The sequence below is a fragment of the Osmerus eperlanus genome, chromosome 6, assembly GCF_963692335.1.
Source record: "Osmerus eperlanus chromosome 6, fOsmEpe2.1, whole genome shotgun sequence".
Taxonomy (NCBI): domain Eukaryota; kingdom Metazoa; phylum Chordata; class Actinopteri; order Osmeriformes; family Osmeridae; genus Osmerus; species Osmerus eperlanus.
The window spans coordinates 2,889,765-2,913,722 of record NC_085023.1 but is presented as its reverse complement, the minus strand read 5'-3'; the positions used below and the strand labels follow the sequence as shown (position 1 = coordinate 2,913,722).

The window sequence follows — 23,958 nt, the reverse complement described above, 5'->3', positions numbered from 1 at the left end:
CGACCTGTGTGAAAGTGTGTGTGTTTGTGTATGCATGTGTGTGAAGGTGTGTGTGTGCATGTGTTTATGTGGTACATAAATGACTACATGTGTGTATGAGTGCTTGTTTAAATGTGTGAGTGTGTGTGTGTGCATAAAGTTGGTGTCTTAACCCAGCTGTGTAATCCACTCTCTTTCGTACTCCTGCTGTGGAAACGGGAGGCCCAGTGTGTGTTATCAGATGTGTGTGACTTTACTGCTGGCCTTATCACACCGCCGGGCAGAGCACAGTGAAAAAACACCGCACAGTCTACTATCTACACTTCCAGTCCTCGGTGTGGACAGGTCACTAGACAGCCAGATACCGTCTACATAAACAAGCTGGCTGGTGCTTCCTTTAAGCCAGTAAGAGGCTGTTTTTTTAACATGCTAATTAGCGCCCACTCCTCCATCCGTCCATCCAAGGTGCCTTGATGTTCGAGGACCGAGGTTCTCCGCCCTTATCAGTCTCTAACAAAGATCTGTTTTATCCTCTCCTCGTTTTGAAATGAAGTGATAAACGTCAGAGGCAGAAAAATATCCATTATTCACTTTGAAATGTTGATTAAGATGTGAATAGTGGGAGAATATGCCTCTTAAACGCAGACGGTCTTTGTTCCTGTGGCTTTCAGGAAACTGGCGCTGATACTGTTGTTTGATGGGAAATAATATTGGGCTATTATTCAGAGGCGTCAAGTATATTTTGGTGAATTATGAAGCGTCCTGTTGCTGTTAGGCTGGCCCAGCAGAGACCTTTGACACGTGTTTCTTCGTTTTGATTTCATTTTCAGCCAGCTACAGTCTGTCTCAAACCAAACAGACCCATCCTCCTCATCCATCTGCCCCCTCTCTCCATCCCTCCCTCCCTCTCTCCATCCCTCCCTCCCTTCCTCTCTGTTCCTCAACTATATCCCTCCCTCTCTCCCCTCCCTCCTCATTCTCTCCCTCAACTCTCCCTCCTTCCCTCTCTCCCCCTGCCTCCTCATTCCCTCCCTCCATCTCTCTCTCTCCTTCCCTCTCCCTCTGCCGACAGCCTATATCTGCACTTCTGCTACAGTCGGTTGAATGTGCCAAGTGGCGGGGTAGATGGCATCATGTCATGAATATTCATGAGTGAGCCTGACATTTCCCCTGCTTCCTGTTTTCTGCGTTAACTCAAGCAGCCGTGAGAGAGGCCAGTGTGCCCCGCCAGCCTCAGAACCTGTATTTATCGATGTTGTGTTGTTCAGCAGGTACACCACTGTCTCCACAAACTCACCGGATATTTTTCCTGTCACCTGCAACAACAAAAATGGCATTGGGTACAGAAACGAGAACAAAAGAACTGGAAGCAGGAAATGACATTATAATGTGTGACTAAGTGCTTTATGAAAATGCGATGCCCCATTTGGATGTAACCGCTGTGCAGAAAATTCATCTCTGCAAATTATTCTGAGAATTAACATTTAATGGAGATGCAGTGAAAGAGCATCATTCCGTTTCCTTACGTACATATGAACTGAGAGCCATGGCCTCTGCTGTTCATTAGAGCTTCATCAAGTGCACTTATAGCTTCTGCAAGCATGAATATATGAGTGTTTATCAGCACACACGGTGGTGAAATGTTTTATTTCCAACAACATTAACCCTCGTGCTGCCTTCGGGTCACATGACCCAAAGGTTCATAATGAACCATCGTTGTGTTTACCCAATTTACCCAATACAAAAACAAATTAAAATAATTTTCTTTTAACCTTTGCAATGTGGGGGGTCTGAGACAGCCTAGCTGTTAAAAGAAAATGCTTCACTTTGTCTTTGTATGCAGTAAATCTGTCGCAATACGACGGTGGGTCACAATGACTGATGGGTCAGAATGACCCGAAGATAACACAAGGGTTAAGAAATAAAGCGACAATGCATCCTGTATTGTGAAACCAGTTAATTTGCTCTCTGTGTAGACTACAAATATGACACCTGTTGTGAAACCCTCAGTATTGTCCTTTCCCACCTGACAGAGAACTCATTAGTCTTGTTCGTCAATTGAATTAACAAGAATGTTTACATTTAGCAGACGCATTTAACCAAAGCAACGAACAGAAGGAGGATTGAACCTGCAACCTCTTAGTCAGCAGACCCTCCAGCCTTGAGCTGTACGTGGAAAATGACATCAGTTCCTGTTTCCCAGGGTGTGTGTTCGACCTGCGGTTCCGGACTCGGAGGCAGGGGGCGCTGCGGACGCTGGGGGGGCTGGAGGGCCGGCCTGCCTTTGGACGCAGCGTGGGCCAGTGTGGCGTCACGCCCTGCACCCTGGTCACCTGCCAGAACGGAGGCATCTGCGTGGACTCTGGATCATCCGTCTAGTACGCACACATCCATGTGTACTAGGATCCTAGTACAGCCATTAGACCAGAGATGTTCCTGTGTACTAGGATCCTAGTACAGCCATTAGACCAGAGATGTTCCTGTGTACTAGGATCCTAGTACAGCCATTAGACCAGAGATGTTCCTATGTAAAGCCATTAGACTAGAGATGTTCCTGTGTACTAGGATCCTAGTACAGCCATTAGACCAGAGATGTTCCGATGTAAAGCCATTAGACCAGAGATGTTCCTGTGTACTAGGATCCTAGTACAGCCATTAGACCAGAGATGTTCCTGTGTACTAGGATCCTAGTACAGCCATTAGACCAGAGATGTTCCTATGTAAAGCCATTAGACTAGAGATGTTCCTGTGTACTAGGATCCTAGTACAGCCATTAGACCAGAGATGTTCCGATGTAAAGCCATTAGACCAGAGATGTTCCGATGTAAAGCCATTAGACCAGAGATGTTCCTGTGTACTAGGATCCTAGTACAGCAGTTAGACTAGAGATGTTCCTGTGTACTAGAATCATCAGTCTAGTACACACTTTCTCACACATTGGAAGCTCCAGTGAACTTGAGTTCCAGACACAAGCAGAGGCATGTCCATCTGTCTGTACATCAGGTCTTCTCTGCAGAGACCATCTCCCAGCCTTCAGGAGATAATCACAGTTATTACAGTACTCAATGTGAATCTGGATAGTTTTCCTACATGACTCATCACAGCCCCAAGTGTTAATAACTATAATTGAGTTTATGTTGTTAACCTTGATTGTTATTGGCTACAGTTTTTCGCTGAGCTATGGGAACACACAGTTCTGCTCTGTAAGAAGTGTAGGGGCAAGTTTTCTGGTGTAAACCTGAAGCTCATATTATTATTATTAGGGTTCCTCCGGTAGGAGGGAACCTATTGTTTTTGTTAGTATTCTTATTATAATTTTTCTTCTCCAAGGACCCATAATGTCCGCGATGATGGATTTTCCTGTACAGTGATAATTTTGGAAACCCTTAAAAATTCCTCTTCTCTTGAACCAAAGATCTAATTGACTTGAAATGTTGTACAGATATGTATCATTGACGTATTTAAAAACATTACTTAAGACAATTGAATCAAATACAAAATGGCTGAAAGGGGTGTATTTATGTAAATGTCCACATTGCCTCAATATGTTTGTGTCACTAAATCAAATGTATTTTTGAAGGATGGTTCAAACCTAATAGGCTTTAAGGTGACACGCCCCTGAAGTGCCATGCAAAGTTTCACCTTGATATGTCAAAATATGACTGAATTACAGCTGTTTGAACTTGGACCAAATCTGACAATGCTTGCCATTGGAGAAACTGCTTTTTTTATTATCCAGTTATTGAACATTGTGTAATCCATCTCTAGGAATGGCTCAATTGGCTGAGATGTTGTGCTGGTAAGCAAAGGGTTGTAGGTTCAAAACCAGTCAGATGCATGGTTTTTATTTTGTATTCTGACCGAACTGTTTTTAGTCTTCCGATCAATCCTCCGGTTGTAAAACATATCAATGCGTGTTTATTTGAGCCCATCACAACACTTCAATCATCTGTTTAGCGAGACTGTGTAAACCACTGCAAAACAAGCCAGGTTCACCACAGTAGCTAGCCACTTGTAGTCTACGCATGGTATTGATTGTTCAGGTGGATCCCTTTCGTGTTGCGCAAATTCATTTCAGTAACCTAAGCCAGGACCAGTGTTGGGGTAGTTACTCAAAAAAAGTAATAGATTACACATTACTAGTTACTTAAAAAAAAGTAATGCTTTACTTTACTAGATTACTCACTGCTGAAAGTAACTAGTTACACTACTAGTTAGATTACTTTTGGATTACTCCGTGACATCACCTGAGATGCACTTGCCAAATAACAATATATATGCCCAAATCAACTCATACTTATTATAATGAGGACAGATCTCTCTTTTATGCTTTTTAATACCACAAAACTGACAAAAAAGTTGTGAACATCAACCTAAAAGTTGTCAAGCATAACAAGGCTACAGTACTGGCAGTAAGCAAAATGTCTCAAACTAAAATAATGCTTAAAACTTTAAATGGCAAAATTTCCTCTACTATGTATGCTGCTACAAGCCTGTTTCTCTTTGCTTTGGTAACCTGCTGATGTTGAAAGTCAAGTCGTGGCTGCTTGGCTGGTGTCGGCAACAATGGCAACGGCAACCTTTTATCGGCGTCAGTGTCACTCAGGGTTCGGGGATCCTTAGCTATAGTCTTGAGTTAGCATGTTGCCGCTGAAGATGCTTTGACAGATTAGAGGTTGTTTTCGCGGCGGTGGAGAGGTGTTTTTGGCGTGGGCACAATGTACAATTGTAGAAGATCAAGAGTTGGACAACAAGAGAGCAAAATTACTTAATGTTGACCAACGACAACAGGCTGAATGGAGATTCAAACTCAAGAGCATGAGGTTGCAAGTCAGCCTCTGCTACACATCAACTGTTGAGAGTTTATGAATAGCCGTATTGTCTTGTACTTTTACTATAAAAATGGGACAACGGGATGACTGGGTTGCTGCTGTAAAGAATAGCTTACTCATAGTTTAAAAAAAGGTTGTTTCTCCTCCCGATATGCAGATTGCAGTAATGCAAGTAACGCAAGACATTTTTCTATTAGTAACTGTAATGCGATTACTGAAGTTATAAACAGTAATGCGTTACATTACTGCGTTACAGACAAATGTAATCTGATTACAGTACTTTGTAACGCGTTACCCCCAACACTGGCCAGGACACATCACCACTGATGCTAGGCATGATTTGAAATTCCCTTCCATGACAAGTTATGGCACCCCAAACAACCTTTTTTTAAACTATGAGTAAGCTATTCTTTACAGCAGCAACCCAGTCATCCCGTTGTCCCATTTTTATAGTAAAAGTACAAGACAATACGGCTATTCATAAACTCTCAACAGTTGATGTGTAGCAGAGGCTGACTTGCAACCTCATGCTCTTGAGTTTGAATCTCCATTCAGCCTGTTGTCGTTGGTCAACATGAAGTAGTTTTGCTCTCTTGTTGTCCAACTCTTGATCTTCTACAATGTACATTTTTATAATATTTTCCATTTTGCGGAGGAACCCGCATCGCTGCTTGCAGCTATATTTATTATTGCTATTATTGGACAATAACAATATAACAAGCTTGATTAGATGCATGCCCTATATGCATACTTTTTAAAATTGATTAATTTCTGCTTTTGCGTTCCGGTGGATAACTTTTCCCCCAATGAATAACTTTTTGTTATTTAGGTTAAGTGGAATTAAGTGGATTTGTTTAGCTTTATGATTTAGTACAGCTTTGCATCTGAAATAGTTTACCACTTAAATAGTTTGCTTTCAACACACCAACCCAGCACTGATGCGTGTAAAGAAGCTGCACGAGGTGGTGGTAAATGAACCGTGAACCCCCCTGGTGTCTTAACCCTCGTGCTGCCTTCGGGTCACATGACCCAAAGGTTCATAACGAACCATCGTTGTGTTTACCCAATTTTACCCAATACAAAAACAAATTAAAATAATTTTCTTTTAACCTTTGCAATGTGGGGGGTCTGAGACAGCCTAGCTGTTAAAAGAAAATGCTTCACTTTGTCTTTGTATGCGGTAAATTTGTCGCAATACGACGGTGGGTCACAATGACTGATGGGTCAGAATGACCCGAAGATAACACAAGGGTTAAGTCCTCAAGGAGAGACGAGACAGGGCTTCCTTCACAGGGGCTGAGCTGTGGACGGTAGTCTCAGGGATGTAATGTCAGCGTTCCCCCACCAGGGGGCAGGATAGGCACCTCTGCATGTGGCCAGTCTGCAGGTCTCTGGGTTAGACACACTCCTGGGTGGGAGGCACGACTAGCATACAGTCCGTAATATTACGATTATAACTGGTGCTGTAGGCATACTCCAGTGGATTCATGAACAAAGGATTTATTTGATCTCTCATCATCCTAAAGGGATTCTTTTTTTTCCGTCCCCCCCCTCCCCTCGTCTCTCCCCCCCCCTCCCCTCGTCTCTCCCCCCCCCTCCCCTCGTCTCTCCCCCCCCCTCCCCTCGTCTCTCCCCCCCCCTCCCCTCGTCTCTCCCCCCCCCTCCCCTCGTCCCTCCCCTCGTCTCTCCCCCCCCCCCTCCCCTCGTCTCCCCCCCCCCCCCTCCCCTCGTCTCTCCCCCCCCCCCTCCCCTCGTCCCCCCCCCTCGTCGTCCCCCTCGTCCCTCTCCCCGTCCCCCCCCCCTCCCTCGTCCCCTCCCCTCGTCGTCCCTCTCCCCGTCCCCCCCCCTCGTCCCCCTCCCTCGTCCCCTCCCCTCGTCGTCCCTCTCCCCGTCCCCCCCCTCGTCCCTCTCCCCGTCCCCCCCCCTCGTCCCTCTCCCCCGTCCCCCCCTCGTCCCTCCCTCCCCTAGCTGCCAGTGTCCACCAGCGTGGAAGGGAGCTCTCTGTTCAGACACCGTGTCGGTGTGTGACGCTGAACACAGCCCGCCTCCTCTCTGTGCCCCTGGCTCCACCTGCATCCCCCTGCCAAGGGGCTACACCTGCCAGTGTCCGCTGGGAGCGGCCGGCCTCTACTGCCAGCAAGGTCAGGACACTCAGGCCTGGCCATGCCAAACGGGGCCTTCGTTTGGAATATGACCGAAAAATGAGAATCTCTCTGTCTCGCTCACTCTCTCCTACCGACACGCTAACAAATACATAAACGCACAACCCATTTGAATATATGCAGTTGTGTTAACCGTATAAAGAAACAGGTTGAACTGTTGCCATTTTGATGTCCCCCCCTGCCAGTGGTGGCCATCAGCGACCCATACTTCAGTGGTAACCTGTCCTCGTGGATGTCCTTCCTTGGCCCCAACATCCGACACAGGACCGCCCTGCAGCTGCAGTTCCAGACCCTGTCCCCAGAGGGCGTCCTCTTCTACACGGCACAGCACCTCGCTGCCAGATCAGGTAGGAGGGCCACGTCGCTAAAACACTCGCGTCAACGCGTTCAAACGTCATCTCCCTTATGAAGCTCTTCTTCTGAACTTTTATGGTTCATCGCTAGCTGATTTATTAAAAGACACTTGAGGAAAAAGTCCTCAATTTAGATACTGATAATGTTTTGCTACAGCTGAACTGAGTCATCCATTTGGCCATGCAGAGCAGATGATTACAGCATGAAGAAATAACTCTTCACCATAAGCACTCGTCATGGTTTCTGTCTCCCTCTTCTCTCCCTCTTTCAGGGGACTTCCTGTGTCTCTCTCTGGCATCAGGTTTCCTGCAGCTGCGCTACAACCTGGGTGACGGCACTGTGGTCCTCCAGGCTCCCAGGAGGGTGGACATCAGCGGCCGTACCTGGCACAGCGCGCGGGCGGGCCGGGACGGCCAGCATGGATTCCTGGTCCTGGACGGCTCCGAGGCGCAGCCGACCATCGCCACGCCGGCTGCCATGACCACGCTGGATGTCGCCCCGGAGATGTTCGTCGGGGGCGTGTCCTCCCTGAGCGCGGTGGCCAACGAGGCGGTGGAGGCGGGGTCTGTGGGCTTCACGGGCGGGATCCGGGAGGTGTTGGTGAACGGGGTGGAGCTGGAGCTGACGGAGGCTGGGGCGCTGGGCGGGGCCAACGTGGGGGACTGGGACGGCACGGCGTGCGGGTACAAGGTGTGCCGGAACGGGGGCCGCTGCCGGCCCCTCGGGGGCCAATCCTTCCTGTGCGCCTGCCCCCCCGCCTGGACCGGCCCGCTGTGCAACCAGTCCGTCAGCTGCCTCAACCACATGTGCCACAACGGGGCCCTGTGCGTCCCGGCTGCCCTGCCTCCATCCTACCTCTGCCTCTGCCCGCTCGGGAGGCAAGGCGAGCACTGCAAGGAGGAAGTGGCCCTGACCAGCCTCAGGTTCATAGGTCGCTCCTACGTCAAGCACAGCGACCCCAAGTTCAGCGCCCGCAACCTGAGGCTCACGCGGCTGGCGTTCAACTTCTCGGCGGGCGCCGGCGACGGGCTGATGGCGTGGATGGGGAGGGCGGAGCATGAGGACGACGACTACCTGGCCGTGGGGCTCCAGGGGGGGAAGCTGAAGGTGGCGGTGAACCTGGGGGAGAGGTTGTGGCCCCCCCAGGCGGTGGGTGGCGCTGCGCTGTGCTGTGACCGCTGGCACGCCGCCTCCCTGGAGCTCAGCGGCACGGTGCTGGAGGTGCGGCTGGACGGGGACAGGGTTCTCCTCCAGGACGTGGACCCGTTCGAGCGATACGTGGCACTTAACCACGGCGGCGTGGTCTACCTGGGAGGGTTCGAGCTCCACAGGGATGTAGCGGAGGTTAGCGGCGGCCTGTTCAGCCGCAGGTTCGTAGGAGCGCTGAAAGATGTTCACCTGTACCAGGAGCCCAGACACCTGCAGTTTGTTCAGAACAGTGAAGGCTTTAATGTTTTCAAAGGCAATGAATAGCAGAGTTGGCATGAAACAAGGGGTCAAGTAGTACTGCCAATGTGTGTCAAAGTGGTTTATGAGAAATACACTTAGCTTTTTCCCCCTGCTCAAGGACAACATTTTCATATCAACAATAAAAAGATAAGCTTTATTAAGAACTGCACATGAACACACTTCGCTTCATTTCTGACCAAAATGCAGGTAGAAATTAGCTTTAAAAAAAAAAAAAGGCGTTAAGAAAAATAAGAAATAGGAACATTTTGAAATCAAAAGAAGCTGCTTTCATGGCAAATGTCTGTGACGTGACACAAACAGTCTGGTGTCGAGTCTGTAGCTGCAGGACTTTCTGCCCCAGCGTTAGTGTGGATTTCCTCAGACGGCGAGGACTGGCCGGCTCCTGCGAGGGCGGGCCGGCTCCCTCCTGAACACAACGGAGCCCCAGTCTCTCACAACATTCCTCTCAGTGCAGCCAGTCACAACGTGACACGATAAAAGACAATCAAATGAACACATAAAAGAATGTGTGGTTTATAACTTGAAAATCACCTTCAGGAGTTGTGAAAGTAGCCTTTTAGTACGTTCTCTTATGAAAGCTGAATTCTGTGTTATCGTACTGAAACATTTTCTCTGCTGTATTCTCAATATATAACTGATTAAAAAAAGGAACATGACATAAGCAAATGGCACAAAAACATGTGGATCATGGGCGTGTCTTTAAAATTCATCCAATCATGGCCGTGTGTCTTTCGAAATTTTCCTGTGACGTATCAAAATCCTCGATCACGAGTGGCTGTCTCGGGCGCTCCGCCTCCCTTTGTCGTAGTCAGAGTCTCTCCTGTGCCGGTGCCTGTCCCTGTGGCGGCTGTCGTAGTCGTCGCCGTGGTGACGGTCTTTCCTCCTGTCTCCGTAGCGATCTTCTGCAGAGTGTCCGCGGTGCCTGCTCCTTTCCCTGTGCTTGTCCTCATAGCTCCTGTCGTGCTTCTTCCCTCTGTCGTGGTCTCTCTCCCTGTCGTGGTCTCTCTCCCTGTCGTGGTCTCTCTCCCTGTCGTGGTCTCTCTCCCTGTCGTGGTCTCTCTCCCTGTCGTGGTCTCTCTCCCTGTCGTGGTCTCTCTCCCTGTCGTGGTCTCTCTCCCTGTCGTAGTGTCGGCTTCTCTTCTCGTGATGGGACGACTCGCGGGACCTGTGTCTGTCAGAGCTGTCACTGTCCTCAGCCGAGGCTGAGGACTGTGGCTGGGACAGAGGCTGGGACAGAGGCTGAGGCTGGGGCTGAGGCTGGGGCTGGGGCTGAGGCTGGGCCAGCATCCTCTCAGGTCCTTCTTTAGTGGAGGACAGAGGCGGAGGGTCGGAGGGTTCAGGGTGTCCCTGCCCCTCACAGGAGGGGGCCTGCCCTGGAGGGGGGAGGGTCGGCGAAGGCCAGACAGCCGCCTGGTTCTGGGGGTCTGGCCGGGGGAGCACGGGAGGGGCGGCGCTGGGGTAACCGTAGCTACCCGGTACCAGAGGGGGCATGTGGGGTGGGTTAGGTGCAGCGATGCTGCAGGGGGGCATCACTGCGGAGGGGCTGGGGTGCTCTGGGGCTCCTGCAGGAGGGTAGGGTGCTGGGGGGCAGGGTTGGCTAGGGGCAGGTGGCCCCCTGCTGGGGTGAGAGCTGGCGCCCTCCTGGGGTGGGTGTTCTGGCTTGGGGGAGCCGGCTGGCTTGGCTGTGGGGGCGGGGTAGCTTCTGGTGTGGAGAACAGGGACGGGGAGTGAGTTGGAGTAGGCTGAGCTCTTCTTCAGGATGCCGCTGGGCGGAGCCGGTTTGAGGACGGGGGAGGGAGTGTCCGTGGAGGGCGCTTCGCTAGCCGGGCTGCTGTCCCTGTTGCCGCCGGAAGAAGACAGACTGGCCAGGTAGGCGCTGGTGGAGACGTCTGCCGGCTTGTCTTTCAGAGAGACCGACTCCGCCGAGTGATTGGCCGCGGCGTTGCCGGCTGGCTTCTCCGCCGGGCTGGGAGGCTGCGCTTCCGGATTGGCCGGCTTGGGCTCCTTCTTCTTGATGACGAAGCGGTCCAGCCTGGGGACTGGGGGGGGCTTGGGAGGGGGGGGCGGCGGGGGCAGGTCCCCCAGCCCTGGGATGGCTATCTGCGCAGGGTTCAGGGGGTCGGCGCTCCCCGCTTGGGTCTTCCCGGCTAGGTCGGGCATGGGGGGCAGCGCGCCCCCCCAGCACCTCAGCACCCCAGGGAGGAAGCGCAGCGGCTTGAGGGAGTCCTGAAGCACCCCCTCCCCCTCCTCAGGAGAGGCTGGTGCGGGCGCCTCTGCGCCCTCCAGCTCGGCGTCTTTCTCCTCGTCTTTCGGCCGAGCGACGGCAAGGGAGGTCAGGTACGTGGTCGCGTCCTCCTCGGCGGGTTGGGGTTTGGGCGTGGGCGCGGCCGGCAGGGGCGTGGTCTCGGGGACGAAGCGGGCCGTCTCGTTGTCGTCCACGGGGAGGAAGTCCCTCTTGGGCCGCTGGCGAATGATGAGGCCCAGCAGGAGGTTGGGACGGTTCATCTCCAGACCTGGGGAGGAACACACAACAGACGACTTGAGACACGCACACACCCTGCCCATAGGCACTAACAACAACGGTCAGGGGGGGGGGGGGGGGGGGGGGGGGAACTGAGACAGACAAGGTCAAATCTGAGAGATGGCTTCACTTTTTAGATTACCGTATTTCTTTGATTAAACGCCGCAACAAAAATGAACATGGTGTAATAAACGTGGAAGAAATACGGTAGTAGCAGCATGTTATTTTAATGAACATTCTCTTTGCTTTGTGTTGCACTAGGGGCGCCCACTTCTAGCTAAATACGTTTCAAATATCACATCAATATACCTTACTAAGCAAATTACACTAGCTTGCATTCCTTGCAAATCAGCGTTAATAAAAAGCAGATGAGATAGTTAGCTAGTCTAGCTAACATTTACTCGTTGCTAAATCGGTGATTTAGAAGACCATACTGTTCAAACTAGCTAAGAACATTTAATGTAGCTAACTAGCAAGCTTGTCTAAAGACACGTTAGCATGCTAGCGCAGCTAGCCTACAATACTGTATTTGTTTGTCTATGGCTGCACTGCAGCTACAATTCACTAAATATCTCTTACTAATTAAACGCCGCCCTCGAATAAATGCTGCCCTTGAATAAACGCTGCACCAAAAATGAACATTGTGTAATAAACGCAGCTGCGTTTAATCGAAGAAATACGGTAAATAATATCATCATAAAATGGTCAATAGTAACAAGGTTGTGAGGAGTCATGTTAGAAGGTGGTGTCAGGTTACAACGCTGCAGGGAGTGGTGTCAGCCTTACCAGGCCCATCAAAGGGGACCAGCTGGTGAGGTACTTTCTCGATGGCTCCTAGGGGGATGAGGTACATGTCTTTCACCCTCTTCAGGTTGTTGGCCACCACCCCGAAGCGCTTTCGGCTGCTGAAGTATGCATACAGCAGCGTGTAGGAGATCTCATCCTCCTCCGTCTCCGGGGAGAAGCGAATCAAACACACCTCCTGGGAAGGAACACACATGGTGAACAGATGGCCAGACCCTCTCTCTCACACACCCTCAAGCACAACACATACTCGCACGCAAACTTGGGGATTAACTTATCTTCCCTGAAGGAAAATACTTAAAACTATAAATTCATGCAAACTTTATTCATTCAGCGCTAAATCTCTCTCTATCACTTGTCGGTCTCTCTTGTCCCTCTCTCGTTGTTTCTATATCTAAGATGAAGCTCGGCTCCTTATCAGAAGTGTTCCACCTGAGGCAAGTGAGTGTGCCTCAGCGCGAGGCAGTGTTTCCCCAGGCCCAGACTCACTTTGGTGCCAGTGGCGCGAATCTTCTCCAGGTAGTCCCAGACGATCTGAGGGCTGATCCGGCCTCCGACCTGGATGCTGTCAGGCAGGTCCTGGGAGGGGCAGCGAGGACAAGAGTTAGGTAGGACTCAACTACAGCAAAGTACCAGGTGCAGGTTGAGCTCTGCATTTCGTACGGAGATTGTGTCTTGTGTGTGTGTCTAAAACATGGCTGCGTTAACCTCGTTCAGGCTGTCCAGGACCCCGGACACCGGGTACATCTTGGTGACCATCTTGGCCACGGCGGCCCATGTTGAGAAACCCTCTCCACAGCGGTTTTCAGGTTTGCCAGGAAGACAGTCTCGTCATATCTGGTGTAGTCGGACCTGGGACACACACACACTTCAGAAGAGCTGTGACTGGCTTGTGTGGAAGAAATACTGGACGTGATTGAGTGGAGGGGATGGTCTGAATGTGTAACTTCTTGAAGAAAACGTTTATTCGTCTCACAATTGTGGTACAAACACACTTATGAACGAATACATGTGTTGGAGAGCAAGAGATGACAATTGTGCGTGGCTTAGGTGTGTGACTGTGTGTGTGTGTGTGTGTGTGTGGCCATGCGTGCCTACAGACCTGGCCTCGCCGCTGGAGGTCTTAGTGTTGTCCTCCAGGACGTTGATGTGTAGCTCGTCCTCCAGGGCGGGGGGAGGCCGGGGGCCGGGGCCCCCCCTCCGAGGACTGCCTCTTCACCACCGTGGTGGACACCACCTTGGTAGGAACCTCCTCTACAGGAGGGGCCATGCGGCCTGAAACCACGCCGGGAACAAACAACGTTAGTCAATGGAAAATGTGGCGCTGAGGATATGTCTACAGGTTGGTGTAGGGCTGAGGATATGTCTACAGGTTGGTGTAGGGGCTGAGGATGTCTACAGGCCCAAATCCTGCTTAAATCCTGCTTCGTAGTATAGGCCCCTGGATTGAACCCTTCCTGGCCTGGACGCCTAGCCACCCCTGGTGCTAACACTTCCTGGCCTGGACGCCTAGCCACCCCTGGTGCTAACACTTCCTGGCCTGGACGCCTAGCCACCCCTGGTGCTAACACTTCCTGGCCTGGACGCCTAGCCACCCCTGGTGCTAACCCTTCCTGGCCTGGACGCCTAGCCACCCCTGGTGCTAACACTTCCTGGCCTGGACGCCTAGCCACCCCTGGTGCTAACCCTTCCTGGCCTGGACGCCTAGCCACCCCTGGTGCTAACACTTCCTTGCCTGGACGCCTAGCCACCCCTGGTGCTAACACTTCCAGGGCCAGATAGAAGCACTTCCATATAGGAGGAGGGGCCTGGGGCTGGTAGCTGTCTAGGAGGAAGGCTGACCTGGGGCTGGTGGCTGTCTAGGAGGAGGGCTGACCTGGGGCTGGTAGCTGTCTAGGAGGAGGGCTGACCTGGGGCTGGTAGCTGTCTAGGAGGAGGGCTGACCTGGGGCTGGTGGCTGTCTAGGAGGAGGGCTGACCTGGGGCTGGTAGCTGTCTAGGAGGAGGGCTGACCTGGGGCTGGTGGCTGTCTAGGAGGAGGGCTGACCTGAGGCTGGTAGCTGTCTAGGAGGAGGGCTGACCTGGGGCTTGTGGCTGTCTAGGAGGAGGGCTGACCTGGGGCTGGTAGCTGTCTAGGAGGAGGGCTGACCTGGGGCTGGTAGCTGTCTAGGAGGAGGGCTTGGGTACCTGTGCAGATCCTACAGTGGAGGTCGAACAGGTGGGACTTGTGGAGGGCTGTGGTGTCTTTGGTGGTCTTGCTGCTTCCGGCATCTGCTAGCAGCTCTGGAGGAATGTCTCCAGGGTCGTCCTTGGAACCAGGCTCCGGCTGAACACAAACACACAAACGTGACGGTCTGAATCACACATGAGCTAAGATGGGGCAGTGCTGGTGTGTGTGTGTGTGGTGTGGTGTGTGTGAGGGGTGTGTGGGGTGTGTGTGTGGGGTGTGTGTGTGTGGGGGTGTGTGTGTGTACTACCTCTCCGCTGTCCACAGTGGCTTCCGGGGCCTTCGCTGGCTCCTGACTCTCGATCTCGATCTCTCCTTTGTGGGTGATCTTGGTGATGGGCCTCCTCTCCACCTCCCTTTGTTCCTTCTCGATCATCTCAATGGTCTGGATCCACGAGCACACACACACCCCCCACACACACACACACCCCACACACACACCCCACACACACACACACAGTTAGTCGCAGGTGGTTAAGGGCGTGTTCCCAGACAGACAGGGCTGTGTTCTCAGGTTCTCCCTTACATGTCGGTTCTCCCGCTGTCTCCAGGCAGCCAGCTCCTTGGAGGCCAGTTCCTCGGGACTCATCCTGATCAGGTGGTCTGGGGAGATCTCTCCTTTCAGAACCCTCTTGAACAACACCTGCACAACACCACGGGGAACACACAGTCAGCAGACAGCCACGGCAACAGAACCCGCCTGCACAGCAACAGCACGTCACATCACAACAACACAGCACTTCCTCAACGGCTATAGACAAAATATTTAAATATCCCCTGCACCTCTTCTGTTAGAATTGCATCCAAGAATATGCAAACAACCTCCCCTCCTGCTCCCCCCTCCTGCTCCCCCCTCCTCTCCCTCCTCTCCTCTCCCCCCTCCTCTCCCCCCTCCTCTCCCTCCTCTCCTCTCCCCCCTCCTCTCCTCTCCCCCCCCCTCTCCTCTCCCCCCCTCTCCTCTCCCCCCTCCTCTCCTCTCCCCCCTCCTCTCCCCCCTCCTCTCCTCTCCCCCCTCCTCTCCCCCCTCCTCTCCTCTCCCCCCTCCTCTCCCTCCTCTCCTCTCCCCCCTCCTCTCCTCTCCCCCCTCCTCTCCTCTCCTCTCCCCCCCTCTCCTCTCCCCCCTCCTCTCCTCTCCCCCCTCCTCTCCTCTCCTGCTCCCCCCTCCTCTCCTCTCCTGCTCCCCCCTCCTCTCCTCTCCTCTCCCCCCTCCTCTCCTCTCCCCCCTCCTCTCCTCTCCCCCCTCCTCTCCTCTCCCCCCTCCCCTCCTGCTCCCCCCTCCTCTCCTGCTCCCCCCTCCTCTCCTCTCCCCCTCCTCTCCTCTCCTCTCCTGCTCCCCCCTCCTCTCCTCTCCTCTCCCCCCTCCTCTCCTCCCTCCTCTCCTCCCTCCTCTCCTCTCCTCCCTCCTCTCCTCTCCCCCCTCCTCTCCTCTCCCCCCTCCTCTCCTCTCCTCTCCCCCCCTCTCCTCTCCCCCCTCCTCTCCTCTCCCCCCTCCTCTCCTCTCCTGCTCCCCCCTCCTCTCCTCTCCCCCCTCCTCTCCTCTCCTCTCCCCCCTCCTCTCCTCTCCTCTCCCCCCTCCTCTCCTGCTCCCCCCTCCTCTCCTCTCCCCCCTCCCCTCCTGCTCCCCCCTCCTCTCCTCTCCCCCCTCCTCTCCTCTCCCCCCTCCTCTCCTCTCCCCCCTCCTCTCCTCTCCTCTCCCCCCTCCTCTCCTCTCCTCTCCTCTCCCCCCTCCTCTCCCCTCCTCTCCCCTCCTCTCCCCCCTCCTCTCCTCTCCTCTCCCCCCTCCTCTCCTCTCCTCTCCCCCCTCCTCTCCTCTCCCCCCTCCTCTCCTCTCCCCCCTCCTCTCCTCTCCCCCCTCCCCTCCTGCTCCCCCCTCCTCTCCTCTCCCCCCTCCTCTCCTCTCCCCCCTCCTCTCCTCTCCTGCTCCCCCCTCCTCTCCTCTCCCCCCTCCTCTCCTCTCCCCCCTCCTCTCCTCTCCTCTCCCCCCTCCTCTCCTCTCCTCTCCCCCCTCCTCTCCCCTCCTCTCCCCCCTCCTCTCCTCTCCCCCCTCCTCTCCTCTCCTCTCCCCCCTCCTCTCCTCTCCTCTCCCCCCTCCTCTCCCCTCCTCTCCCCCCTCCTCTCCTCTCCCCCCCCCTGCATCCCTCTACGGACCCTCGTCAGTGTGAGAAGCACAGAAATGTGGCGGCAGGCGCAGTGACCCTGGCGCTGTACTCACATTGTTTTTGGTATCTTTCAGGTTGAACATGAGGCTCCTGTACTTGCTCTTGTACTTGCTGTCGGTGTCTTTGTAGTAGTGGAACAGCTCTCGCTCCGTCTTCTTGGCAACTTCGGCAGCTTTCTCCAGCGGCGTCTTCAAGTCCGACTCCTTCAACCTGGGCACAGAGCACGAGCTCACCGGCTGTTTCCCATCACGTGCCCCCTCCTCTGTACGGTGCACTACACTCATGTTGCTACACCCTTTCAGTTGGAGTGTCTTAATTCCGACGGTGGAATCGACATGCTATAAAGTGGGCAATCACGCATGCCAACCACGTTTTATTAGCAGTTGCAAAATGCTGATGAGATAGTGGAAAAATTGCAGCGGAAACCAGAAGTTCTGCTTCATTTGCTTTCGCCTCATGCAAGGCCCTAGATGGAGGTTCAAATGTGGGGCGTTGCGGATAAGAGAAGGAGGTGGTTCGAACACAGCTACTGGCTTTGTAGGTCACAGTGTTTATTACACACAGCCATAAAGTAGAAAAGAAAGCGATTATGACAGAGATAGTAAAAAGGCAGTTGTGCGCCATCTTCAGATGACAAAAGATGAATATACGATTACATCGTGACCCAGCTAGCATCCACACCCACCCTGCAGTGTGACCCAGCTAGCATTCACACCCACTCTGCAGTGTGACCCAGCTAGCATCCACACCCACCCTGCAGTGTGACCCAGCTAGCATCCACACACACCCTGCAGTGTGACCCTGCTAGCCAGCTAGCATCCACACCCACCCCGCAGTGTGACCCAGCTAGCATCCACACCCACTCTGCAGTGTGACCCTGCTAGCATCCACACCCACCCTGCAGTGTGACCCAGCTAGCATCCACACCCACCCTGCGGTGTGACCCAGCTAGCATCCACACCCACCCTGCAGTGTGACCCAGCTAGCATCCACACACACCCTGCAGTGTGACCCTGCTAGCCAGCTAGCCAGCTAGCATCCACACCCACCCTGCAGTGTGACCCAGCTAGCATCCACACCCACCCTGCAGTGTGACCCTGCTAGCCAGCTAGCATCCACACCCACTCTGCAGTGTGACCCTGCTAGCCAGCTAGCATCCAAACCCACCCTGCAGTGTGACCCAGCTAGCATCCAAACCCACCCTGCAGAGTGCCTACTTACCGCTTGACTAGAATCTCCTTCAGGGAATCTCTGACGCTCCTCCTGATCTCGTCCAGCGACGGTCTCCTTGACGACGAGGGAGAGACTCTGGTCTTGCTCCCGTGGATCCCTGCAGAACAGGAACGCTTGTTATTCCCCCAACACACCACTGGGGAGAAGCACTTCCTCCAGCTGGTAAGTTGCTAGAATGTGCCGGTCAATTCGATTCACTTTATTCATCCCAAAGGAAATTCCTCCTCGACAGGTAATGTGTATATTATCATGATGTGCTTGCTGCGAAGGCATTTTAAAATGTCAAAAAGTTGAATGATGAATGAATGATTGAATCAGTCAGGCAATCACAAACCTGTTCTGAGGGAGTCTTTGCTCTCTGTTGATTGTCTTCTGTCCCCTGAGTCCTACACACACACACACATCACATCAATTACCAACAGGGAACATTCAACTCATGTGTAATCTATCTTCATATGATGTGTATCACCAATAGTAAACAATAGATTTTTGAAATATGTAGTAATATTTCCTACTTTTTAACATCCCTCAAAACTAACGTAGCTTTTAGACTAGGATGTCAGACAATGTACAAGAAAGTGTGAGTTTGTGAGACAGTTATCGCATCGCCATGGTGATGAAGACAGTGAAGTAACAGCTGAGTGATGTATCCAATCGAAGACGGTTACCACTGGCAAACATATGCGCAATTGATTTCTCACCCTGTACAATGAAACCAATGGATAAGCCCCATTAGTGCTACCTGTGACCCAAATCAAACGCACCTCAGCCACTCACATAAACAAGCTTTTCAACGGCTGTAACTGCAGTGCGTGTGTTTAGAGTGCACCATGGCGACCCAGCCACCTGTGTGTACAAGGTGCAGCAAAGCAGAGGAGACGACGAGCAACAAACCTATGTGTGGTAGCAACACTGCCTGCGATCAAATATCAGAATGCTAATTAGCTGAGGGGAACGAAACGTTTTGGCTAAACCTACAAAACATTGAGCAACAGGAAGAAGAAAAAGAAAAGGATTGTTTTGTGTGGATGACATAGTGTGTAAGGAGTCCATTCATGGATTACAAACAACAAACCAATGTGTTGTCATGGAGATCTGCACACTCTAGTACCTTTCTGGAAGGTCGGACTCCGCCTGAGGTGGGTGGGTGTGGGGAACAGGGTTTCTGCTTGGCACCCGCTTTGCATTCGTGGCCCTCAGGCTTGGTGTGGACCTCAGGCTTGGTTTGGACCTCAGGCTTGGTTTGGACCTCAGGCTTGGTGTGGACCTCAGGCTTGGTGTGGACCTCAGGCTTGGTGTGGACCTCAGGCTTGGCTCCGTCTCCCTGGGCCGGGCTCTCCTCCACCCTGGCCCTCTCCTCAGCACAGCACTTCAGACACACATACATCTGGTCCTCCGCCTCCATCTCCTGCACCTTCTGCAGGTCCAGGCCCACGCAGTCGCCGTGGAACCAGTCATCGCAGCGGCCGCAGCCCACCATGAACCTGAGGGCGACACGGAGGAGAGGGATGTAGAGCGGGTTCTGAGGGAGCACCAGGGGCCGTGCTGCACAGACAAGCCTGGAGGCTATCTATCTATCTTTGTGAATTCGGGGCAAATTCATACAAGGCTGAGCACAGCCACACTACTGAATGTAAGTATATTGTTGTCTCATTCAGCTACAACTTCGTAAACATGGCATGGCACAAAGTAAAGAGCATAAGCACAACAACTTAGTTGGATAAAACTAAGACTTTGGGTTAAAAGATTTTTAAAAAGTGACTACATTCGAGCAAAAGCACATTAGTGCAGCATTACTGCTTCAGAAGAACCAGCCGGAACACTCACGTGTTGTTGTGATGTTTGCTGCACAGCCCACAGTTTCTCGTTCCATCCCAGGTCTCGGAACCCGACTGCTCCTCCTCTGCATCCTCCTTCTTGGTCGCCGGGGCGGTGGCCGGGGCGGTCGCCGGGGCGTTGTCAGGGATGAAGAGCTGGGGCTCCTCCACGGAGATGCTCCTGGAGGTCCTGGTCTTGTGCTTCTGCAGAAGGGGCTTCTCCACCTTCTTCACTTTGGGCTTCTCCAGACTCTCCTCATCGGCCGACGAGTGCGTCCTCTTCTGAGGATGGTTTCCGTGGTGTCCAGGGTTCCCGTGGTGACCAGGGTTTAGGTGGTGACCAGGGTTCCCGTGGTGACCAGGGTTTCCAGGGTGGTGGGGGGGTTTCCCAGGTGATGGGTGGGGTTTCCCAGGTGATGGGTGGGGTTTCCCAGGTGATGGGTGGGGTTTCCCAGGTGATGGGTGGGGCGTGGGGTGTGGTCTGGATCCGGGGTTGGGGTTGGGTTTGGACAACCCTGGAGGTCCGACAGGATGGTCGTCTCTCTTGGCCGGAGCGCGGGACGGATCCAGAGCTTTGGGCTTCATTCTCACAGGGCGGCCGTCCACCAGCCTCGGCCTCTTGCCGGCTGGGCGAGCGGAGAGGTTCTCCATGCGCCTCTTCAAGGACAGAAGGCCTTGCTTCTCCCTCAGGGCTTTGATAGCTTGGATATCCCTCCTCTGGGGGTTCTTGGAGGGGACCTGTTGGGGTCCTTTGAGGGGCCCCTTCAACATGCCACTCGGGCGTCCAGACACAAGGGGCTTGTTCTTGACAGAAGACAATCCCTGCTTAAGGTTCAACTGTTTTTTGTCTGGCAACCCCCGTTTCTTGTCGCTTGTGTTATTGTTGCTTGCAACTTTATTGACCGCTGCAACTTTACTGACAGCCTCAACTTTTTTGTCATCACTGTTGTTGTTGTTGTTGTGTACGACCGGAGGCTTCTTAGCGCCATCTCTCGTCCTGCTGGCGGGCCCAGGCTTCCGGGCGACTCGCTGGTCGTGAAGTTTGGTCTCAGCGAGACACAGCGTGCCGTTGGCGGCCTGGACGTCGTTAGGGTTGACGTAGGGGCCCAGGCTGAGTGGCACCTCGTCCTGGCGGCTGCCGGCCTGCACGGCGCTCAGGCCTGCCGGCGTCTCCGCGCTGGCGGACGGCTCCGGCACCACGGCGTACTCCACCTCTCCTCCATACGAGACGCCTTCCTCCAGGCATATGGTCTGAGCGCCGGCGGCCTCCGCGTACGAGGGCCCGGGGAGCAGCTCGATCCTGAAGCCCCCCACGGTGACGGTCAGGCGCCTCAGCACCACCACGGGGCTCAGCCACCCCCCCAGGTCCAGGTCCGAGATGGACACCCGGCCCCCCAGGTGGAGATCTCGCCGGATCTGCGCCACGCTCGCTCCCTTCTCGATCAGAAACGTATTCTGGGGCTTGTTCATCGTCTTCCTGCCGGGTCTCCCAGGAGACTTAGTGTTCGGGGGTTTAAAAGTTCCTCGATCTGAAACAGGGGTTGAAATCGCGCGAATAAATCCTGCTTCAACTATGAAGCAGTAATGCAAGAAACTACTGTTGGTCGAAGATAAGAACATTTGGTTGCAACACGCAGTCAAATAATAGACACATAATATCAGCATCTACTTCACCTAAACAAATGTGTTTTGTGTAAATGTACATTCCAAAAACAGCTGGTCTGGGAAATTAGTGTGGTGGTGTTTTTATCGACCAATGAATGTCAAACAGCTCCTAATACCTACTAGAGGCTGGTAATGTTGATTCTTAAACAAGTGTTTTTCTACATCAAAACCGATGCACAGCTTCAAAACCTGACATTTATTAGCCATTTGTGAGGACAAGAATAGATACACTGGAATTCGTAAATCTGCTCCTCTTAACATCTTTCTAATGGTCTAACCAAACTTCCATATGTTTCTAACTAAATCATGAGTGAACTATCGATCTTGCGAACAAAATGCAATCATCTGAATCACAGTGTGATGAGGGTGACTTGGTTCGTACCCGTGGGTGCTCCCAGCGGGTGCTTCCTGGGCCGTCCCACCGGACGCTTCACTCGTGGGGTTTCAGCCTGAGGCGTTTGTGCCCCGGCGGACCCCAGGGCAGCCCCGGGTCCTTCCAGCCCACCTGGCAGAGAGACGCAGGTTCAATCCACTTCACATACGTTCAGATAACACTGTGCACGGTTACAGAACAAAATCAACAGCAGGGGTAACACGTACAATACTCATAACAGCAGCAATGAAGAATCTGAATAACGCAAATGAACGTGCGTAGGAATATCATGTCGAACGTAACGTTTAACTACACAAGCTGTAAGGGGAAACAGTGCTGAACACATTCCACAGAAAACACCTGAAATGTAACCCACTTTTCTGTTCAACTTTCAAAAGAAAAATTGGCGGAAGAGTTGACAGGAATTATTTTAGCTTTAATCTGCGAGGATCACGTACCCGCGGCCCCTGCGATCTGAAAGTTAGGGTCATCGCCATCCAAGAGGTTGAACTGGGAGCTTGCTGACCCAAACATTGGATCTTTGTCACTCAACATGTTCTTTAACGAATCTTCCAGCTGATCAAGGCCTGCTCCAAACTCATTACTCGCTTCACATTCCAGGTTCTGGCCAATTAAAAGAGAGTCATCCAACTGGTCACTGGGAATTAAGTGGTTAAAGGTGTCTGCTATATCCATGAATGCTGTTGCCCTCTGGTCAGGCCTGCAGGGAAAAGACCCAACACCAGTCAACAAGCAGGTTCCTTCAAATTAAGACCATACTGTTTTTGATATATATTTGTAAGTTGTTTTAGAAGATAAAAGTACATGCTAGATGAATAAATGTGGACATGTCATTCCCTTCGTTTCAATCAAACTTAAATTGTATATAGTTTTTGTCTGAATTTTGATTATTGAACAGAACCACATGTTTTATTCCAAAGTGTAAACTGTTTTGACTTTTTTTGGGCAACCAAAAGCATGGTGAAGCCTACAGCTAACACACTAGCAGAGATACATTTCATACCTTGATGACCGACACCTCTAGTTATCTTCATTACAGGACTGCACACACCATCAACGTCTTGAACTTCCAATGGTCTGAAAAAACAAAACGACTTGATGAGTGTCTGAAAGTAAACGTCCTTAATTGTTAAGAGCTACGGTAACGCTAGCGATGTAAACCCACATCATTGGTAACAAGTGTGGGAGCCGCGGGCTAGGGCTACATCTTGGGACTACTCTTCTAGCGTTCCCTTTTGAACATAAACATTGAAAGAGTTGTCTGCATGCAATTTACAGGTTACACTAATGCATACATAACAACATACCTGTCCTTTCTCTTGACTGAATCAATTGTTCGAACTCTTCCCGGTTCAATACAATTGCTCATTCCAGCAACTAGACGGAGCCCTTAGCGTTTGGCTGATTGGCTCTCAAGATAACGGTTCATTGCTAGACTATCAATAATAACGTTATAAAAACTGTCATAAATCTGTATACACTACAGGCAGTTAGCAGCCAGGTAGTTAAAACAACAAATACACCTAAAGGAGAAAAGATACGTGTTTCCAGCTAGATAGTTGAAGTTAATGACTAGGCTACCTACTCTACTGGACCGTGAGCTGCTACTGTATCAACTAAACTAAGTAAGTTGGAGCTGGCCTGCAAGTGACAGCAGCGCAGCGAGGGCGATAAGCTCGCATTGGCTATTTGGTTTCTAGGACCAACTATTAGCCTAGCTAGCAAGTATGGCTCCGTGGCATGATGAAGTAAACTAACAAGTTTACAAATCTAGAATAAATAAATAGTACGTGTAGGTGCGCTGCATAAATTGCATGTGCACAATATAGTGTGTTCCAATTTCTGAATTAAGGGCGACAGTTCGCGGTTAAACTGTACTCCATGGCTAGCTATAAACATGGCGAGAGCTGTGTAGGCCAACCATAGTTTGTTTGCATGTTTACTGGGTAGGCTAGCTAACTTAGCTTGTAAGCTAGCTAACATTCGTTTGAATGTGTTCACGCCCCCTTTCGTCTCCATAGATGCACCGACTTGGTAAGTTTTTTTTCTATGTGCACGCCATTTATGAATCGGCAACACTTACCCGTCGTTTGTACGTTAAGATTCGTGCATTTCTACACGGTTTTGTTGACTCCTGCCCCTCGCAGTCCTAAATCCCCTCCGCCGAGGCTACTTCCTGGAGCTCCGCCGCCATTCGACTCAGATGCTGCAAAGCCGCTCAGGCGACTTTGGCGTCGTCACGTGGCTCGTGTTTACCAACACCATTTCGTAAACTGGGGTAGCCCGGCGGGATCTTTTCCCGGGTGGCTTTGTTTCGGAACGGCGTGAAATCAATCTGGTAC

General features: G+C 52.2%; 2 protein-coding genes across 2 annotated transcripts in view; one reads left to right on the top strand and one right to left on the bottom strand.

Moving 5' to 3' along the window:
- Window positions 1-9,914, top strand: part of eys (eyes shut homolog) — a 190,205-nt gene extending 180,291 nt beyond the window's left edge. The window contains 4 exon segments of the mRNA XM_062464477.1: window positions 2,183-2,357; window positions 6,780-6,952; window positions 7,159-7,320; window positions 7,599-9,914. Coding sequence (XP_062320461.1) covers window positions 2,183-2,357; window positions 6,780-6,952; window positions 7,159-7,320; window positions 7,599-8,800 — 1,712 coding nt within the window. The 3' untranslated portion in view covers window positions 8,801-9,914.
- On the bottom strand, window positions 8,753-23,835 carry phf3 (PHD finger protein 3). Its single transcript, XM_062463003.1, is given in 20 exon segments — window positions 8,753-11,310; window positions 12,105-12,300; window positions 12,612-12,701; window positions 12,831-12,896; window positions 12,898-12,921; window positions 12,923-12,974; window positions 13,225-13,295; window positions 13,297-13,397; window positions 14,309-14,447; window positions 14,599-14,733; window positions 14,875-14,991; window positions 16,561-16,717; window positions 17,729-17,837; window positions 18,075-18,126; window positions 18,852-19,224; window positions 19,568-21,086; window positions 21,605-21,727; window positions 22,054-22,316; window positions 22,620-22,693; window positions 23,700-23,835. Coding segments are annotated over 18 exon segments (5,310 nt in total). The 5' UTR covers window positions 22,292-22,316; window positions 22,620-22,693; window positions 23,700-23,835; the 3' UTR covers window positions 8,753-9,562.
- Window positions 23,836-23,958: the final 123 nt, after the last annotated feature.